Source organism: Centruroides sculpturatus, unplaced genomic scaffold, assembly GCF_000671375.1.
Source record: "Centruroides sculpturatus isolate CEXI.00-Female unplaced genomic scaffold, Cexi_2.0 scaffold608, whole genome shotgun sequence".
NCBI classification, from domain to species: Eukaryota; Metazoa; Arthropoda; class Arachnida; order Scorpiones; family Buthidae; genus Centruroides; species Centruroides sculpturatus.
Genome location: NW_019384781.1, coordinates 253,763 through 259,747, shown reverse-complemented (window position 1 = coordinate 259,747; position 5,985 = coordinate 253,763). Strand labels below are relative to the sequence as shown.

Genomic DNA, 5,985 nt, shown 5'->3' with positions numbered 1-5,985 from the left:
CGGAATTAAAATAATAAGGTTAACCGTAACTAAAACATAGATGAAAGTATTAGATAAGTTAGAGAATAATAAAATATTCTTACAAATTGATTCTTAAAAGTTATGTTATATTTAAATGATATTCAGATTATTGGAGATATTTTCAACATTTCCATGTTGTTTAAAATAAATGTATGTAATATTTCGACATGACTACTCTTTCAGAAATGATTATCCCAATAAACTGCTTAATAATGATGTCATAATGTTTGCTATTTTTAGATAATAAATTTTGTTTTACTACATAAAAAAGAATTAGAATTAAAACATAGTAAACACGTGTAGCTATCTAAACAAACAATAGGTCCATATTTGAAAAAAAAACAGAAAAAAATACAATAAAATAAACAGTCGAAAATCGAAATGCGCTTGAAAAGCTAAAAAAAAAAATGTTACAGATTTTCAGACATCATGATAAATGATAATGATTATATTGGACAATAGGTTATTTATATATATCTCTTCTAGCATGAATTTTAAATAATGCCACAGACAAAAATTGTCAGAATCATCTATTTAATTTTTCGTAATAAATAATATTTATTCTATTATATGAAAATAAATAAATCTTGATCATAAATAATTTACAACGGTTTAAAATTGACAGAATAATCCGAATAGGAGGCTTTTGATTTTGATGTTTTAAACACAGATTTTGGAACTATTGGCTTTGGGATAGGAATAGAAACGAAAGGAATCGATCGAACAGGTTTTAACATTGTTTTCAGTTGCTGACCTTGCACTGGTTCTTCTACAGTTGTCTTTTTGGCACGACTATTGGCTTCGATCATCTTTTGAATAAAGGTCCTAGTTACATCTGTTATCTCTTTTCCGTCGAGTGTGACTAGAGACGGACAGGATATGATTACGTTATCTTTATATCTGTACAGTTTACATACTGGATTTCCAGTCAGATATAATATTTTGAGTCGTTTCCAGTGCTTTATGGTATCAGAAATTTCGTGTATTTCTTCTATATTATTTTTTTCAGCATATAACTCTTCTAGAGAAATTAAACTTTTTAAAGGATTCAATCTTCTCACTCGATTTCCGCAGATATCTAGAATCTTTAAAGTATACGAAACGGCTTGTATAGAATGATAATCAAATGCTAATGAATTTTCGTCATCTCTATTTTGATTTCCCACGTATAATTCTTCCAGTTCGGTTTGTTTATTCAAACCTATAACAGCCGTAATGAGGTTCCTATTTAAATATAATTTCTTCAATCTCTTCAGATTTTCCAAGTTTTCTATTTTACTTATATAATTGTTTTGAAGATATAACTCAGTTAGGTTGACCAGATGAGAGATATTTTCCATCTTTCTTATCTTATTATCGAATAGATAAAGGGCAGTCAAATTGATGCAATTGTCAAGGTTTTCTATTTTCGAGATGTTCTTATCTTGCATGTAGAGATGAGTCAACCTGAACTGGAAGGAATCGTCTTTATCTTTAAACTTGACTTGAGAAGAACATCGACGGATTAATTCGTTATTAATCATCTATTAAAAATACAAAATATATTTATAAATACAGATCTTCGGTTTGATCGATCACACAATCTACAAATTTACCTTGGAAGTATTTATGAATGAATTTTAAATTTGAATCTGTTGCTATAGCAACGTGAAATAACGATTATCAAAATTACAAATATAAAAAAAATAATATAACACGATATAATAATATTAAAAAATTATTAAAACATTTAATAAATAAGAATCGTTTATATAAAAATTAACCATTACGTCACGACTATAGATAATTTGAGAATTTTTTTAATGATTTATTTTCGTTTAATATTTAAAATAAACTTATAAATACATTAAAATTAAATTTATTCCTTTAATCGTTTAAAAATTATTTAAAATTAATCAAATTCTTTAAGCAAAAAAGTTGTTATATGATCGGTTGTCATGACAACCGGTTTGAAGAGTAAAGAAGGCGCTGCGGTCGTCTTCATACACGTTCAGTCACCTTTTATTAAACCCAAATAGTGGAGGTGTAGTTTCCAATTTAGAAATATATTTATAACAGGTTGATTTCTTTTTATGTTTACGTATTGACTTGATAATTTCAGTAAGTATACGTGTTTGTGTACGTATATATATATAAATATGTTTGTTTAAGATCTAGTTTTACGTGAATGAATTAGTTGTTGACCGAAATATGTATTAAAAATGGACTTATAAAAATAAATTTTTGAATGAGTGGGCCATACAACCAATGATATTGAACGTAGGGTTANTTTTCTGTGAAAAATTTGTTGAACTTTGGAGACATCATTAATATAAATATAATTTTTATGGCCGTTAAATAATAAATGGTTTTTAGTAGGTCCGCTGCTCGTTTAAACTCAACAGTTTGTGCAATATCCACTATTGGTCTAGATTCGACCAATCCTGTTGCAACATGAGTCGACAATGATATGTTACTGTATTATAAGAGTTTCTTTTAGCATATTTATATGAATATGATCACAATTTTTTTGCCGTTTATATACGAATCCGTATTATATGAACCCATTTTATAGGGGGGTCTACTGTAATCACCTAACCAGTTAATTCTGCAGCTGCATGCTGCAAAGTTACATTGTTTTGATTGATTAAACCCTGAACATTTGGTTTTGTTGAGCTGGCAGATGATGGTCTATTTTATTCTTGCATGCAGTTATTCTGAAGATAATTCATAGGCCAAAAATATTTATGATGATATTAATGTAAAATACATTCTAATAAATCAGTTTTTTTATAACTTTTCTCAGAATGACATTAATAAATGAGCTGTGTTTTTGTTTATATGGCATAACATTTTTTAGAAACTGTTTTCATGTGTTTGATTTAAATTTTCTGTTTTAAATATTAAAAAGTTGAAGGTAATCAAAAATATTGAATGTTACTTGCTTATACAATTTAATGTAGAATTAGAAAATAGAAGGATTTATATTATTAAACACAAGAAACTAGATAAATATAAAAATCAGTTACAAACAAGTTTTAAAATACTTTTTTCACTTGTTTGAAAATAGCATTTTGTAGATTTGTTACCGTAAAAGACTGAAATTAGAGAATGTCAACACACATCAAATACGTCAGTGAAAGTCGAATATTTAGTTATATTATTATACATTTGAACCATCGCCGGTATATGTTAACAAGCACAGATAAGTTCTGGTGGAGGTTGAAACGACAAACCTAGAAGATACAGCCAGAGAGAAGTGACAAAAATGCCAAATACTTTGTTCTCTTGTCAAATCCTCTGCTGCAATTGAGGTCACATGGCATCTATTTGTTATACTCTCAAACACTCTGCTGTTTGTCAGTCTTATGCCAAGTTTGCTTAATTTTTATTTTTTTATCTGAATTTATATTGAATGGCTACTGCAGTGAATTGAGTTTTTTTTTTTTTAAGTTGAGTGCATTAATTGTGAGTAAACAAGAAGACAATTGTTTTTATTTTTCTCAAGAAAAGTACCTCTAAAATACTTTCTGAAGTGATTTCTGCTAAAACTAAGTGCAGTAAACCTTTGGATTATAGATGATTAAAACATTTTGACATTTTAAAAACTAATGATGAAGAAAAGTTAATTGAGCCATTAAAACCAGGAGAAATGAATATACAGTATTATGTTACTAATAGTTGTTCTGATTTTTTCAAATTTTTCTATGCTAATCATTTCATATTCTTAAATTATTCTTTTATATATATATATATATAAAAGAATAGTTTAAGAATATGAAAAGATTAGTGTAGAAAAATTTTAGTATCTATCATTTTATATTAAAAAAATAAAATGATAAAAATTTAAAATTTTTATAAATATCTATTAGTGAAGAATATTAATGCACAAGTTTTTTGAATCACTGCTTTATAAAAACGCATACCAACTATAAATCTAACCTAGTTAAATAGAATGATGAGTTCACGTCAGTCATAATACTAGAAAACTTGTTTTTCTAAATGTTTGTAAGTTGATCAAGTAATCACAGAATTAGTTATGTTTGTGAATAAACTATTCAAATTAGAATGAAATTATATATACATTACATACTATTATATATATAATTGTAATATAGTCTTTTGTTAATCTAATTAGCTAATTTAAATTGTATTCATTTTTGTTTTAATTTTGAATTTTAATGATTTAAATAAAATATTTTAAATTTAAGAATTATAAGGAGATGGACTTTCTTTCAACCATGTAGAGGGCATTCTATGATCTTCCATACATCTTGCATTAAGATGTATATTTTGTAAAATTCTTTTCTTTTGTTTTTGAATTGTTATTTAATGTATTATCGGGATTGAAACAAGATGTTAAATGCTGCAATAGACGTGTGCATTTCACAATGTTTCTAGCTTTTAAATTTATGTTCTATTTTTTAAAAATTCATNATACTATTATTTTTGCATAATTAATTTTTTACATTTATTTAAATTTTAAAAGGAATTTTTAAAAAATTATATTATTAATTTCTCTGCTTTTTGTTTTCTAGTCTTAATTGATTTGGAAAATGAATGATTTAATTATGGTAAATTAAAATAAAATATAAAATATGATTAGAAAATTAACAAATTTTTTGTGACTAAGATTACTCTTTAATGATTAAAATTTTTATTCTTTTAATTTACTATTTTAATGATTTACTATATTTTTGTGTGTATAATCCACAATGGCATATACGCCACAGAAAATTGCTAGAAATTAAAATAAAACCACATAACTTTGCCTCATCATATTTGAATACTATCCTGTGCCTATGGGAACATCATTGTTCTACAGGCATACATTTATAATTGCAGTTTAAAATCAGTATATAACCCATACCTCCTTTCAAATTGCTTTTTAAACAGATAATGAATGACTCCTAACCTGCAAGTTATATGTACAGTTTTTGAGCTACTTTTAATCCCCTTCCTGTTGTACACAATGATGTATTTTTGGCAAACCTCTCACTTTAATTACATGTACAATAGTTCATGGACCCCTGACATTGAAGAAACAACTTAAAGTTCTGCAGATATTTTCTAACTGATAGTATATTCACATGACTACTAAGTAGGTTTATAAGAACAAATTTGTATGCCACTAATAATACTAAAAAAATGTCCATGTAGTCAATGCCTTTAATCCCCACTTTCTCTATCATGTACAAGAATGTATGTTTTGTAATCCTCTTCCCTTTAAAGTGTATACATAATTAAGAGATAGATCCTTATATGGTTTATGTTAAATTTTAAAATTTTGTTTTGTTATAAATTTCTAAATTGACAGAATATATATGTGATAAGACTTAATTTATAGGACTGAATTATCTTAGTTATTATTTTTCTTTTTATGAGCTTCATAAACAATTTTAATTATTATTATTATTATTATTATGCTTTTAGTTTTAATTTTAATAAATGTTGTTGATTAGTTTTAAACAATAATAGGAAGTAATATATTTGAAATAAATTTTAAATTATCTTTATATTATTTATGCCAAAATAATTATAGCATAATTATATCACAAATATATTCATATTTCCAACAAAGTATTCTATATTTCATTATAGATTATTTTATCTAAAATAGTTTTTTTCCAACATTGTTAATTTTTAATGATTTGTATAGTAAAGAATTATTTAAATATTGTATTTTTGAGATCAAAGGTCTTGTATATAATAAGTATAACATTGTTCTGTTAAAATATAGTTTTCAACATATCAAATATCTGCCAAATGCATATGACAGAATTTCTTTGAGCATTTCATCTTGTTTCTGGTCTTGTTTCATGTTCTAAATTTTTTTCCAAAATTACTTTTCTCTCATAGAAATGCAGTTTAAATTTTATACTGTCTAAATTTTAGTTTTTACAAATAAATCACAATATGAAATATATTAAAAAAATATATATTTTTTAATATATGAAGCTTTTAATAAAAGATATGTTATGTAAA

At 25.3% G+C, this 5,985-nt stretch overlaps 2 protein-coding genes across 2 annotated transcripts in view; one reads left to right on the top strand and one right to left on the bottom strand.

Annotated features, from left to right (window-relative positions):
- Positions 1-532: 532 nt before the first annotated feature.
- LOC111629192 (protein phosphatase 1 regulatory subunit 42-like) lies at positions 533-1,707 on the bottom strand. The gene is made up of 2 exons (XM_023373078.1): positions 1,617-1,707; positions 533-1,544 (listed from the first exon to the last, which is right to left on the bottom strand). The coding sequence occupies exon 2, from the start codon at positions 1,542-1,544 to the stop codon at positions 624-626; it is 921 nt and encodes a 306-aa protein (XP_023228846.1). The 5' UTR covers positions 1,617-1,707; the 3' UTR covers positions 533-623.
- Positions 1,708-1,978: 271 nt separating this feature from the next.
- LOC111629184 (protein melted-like) overlaps positions 1,979-5,985 on the top strand; it is a 61,204-nt gene continuing 57,197 nt past the window's right edge. The window contains exon 1 of the mRNA XM_023373065.1: positions 1,979-2,121. The gene's annotated coding sequence lies outside the window, so the exon portion shown is untranslated. The remainder of the gene's footprint in view (positions 2,122-5,985) is intronic.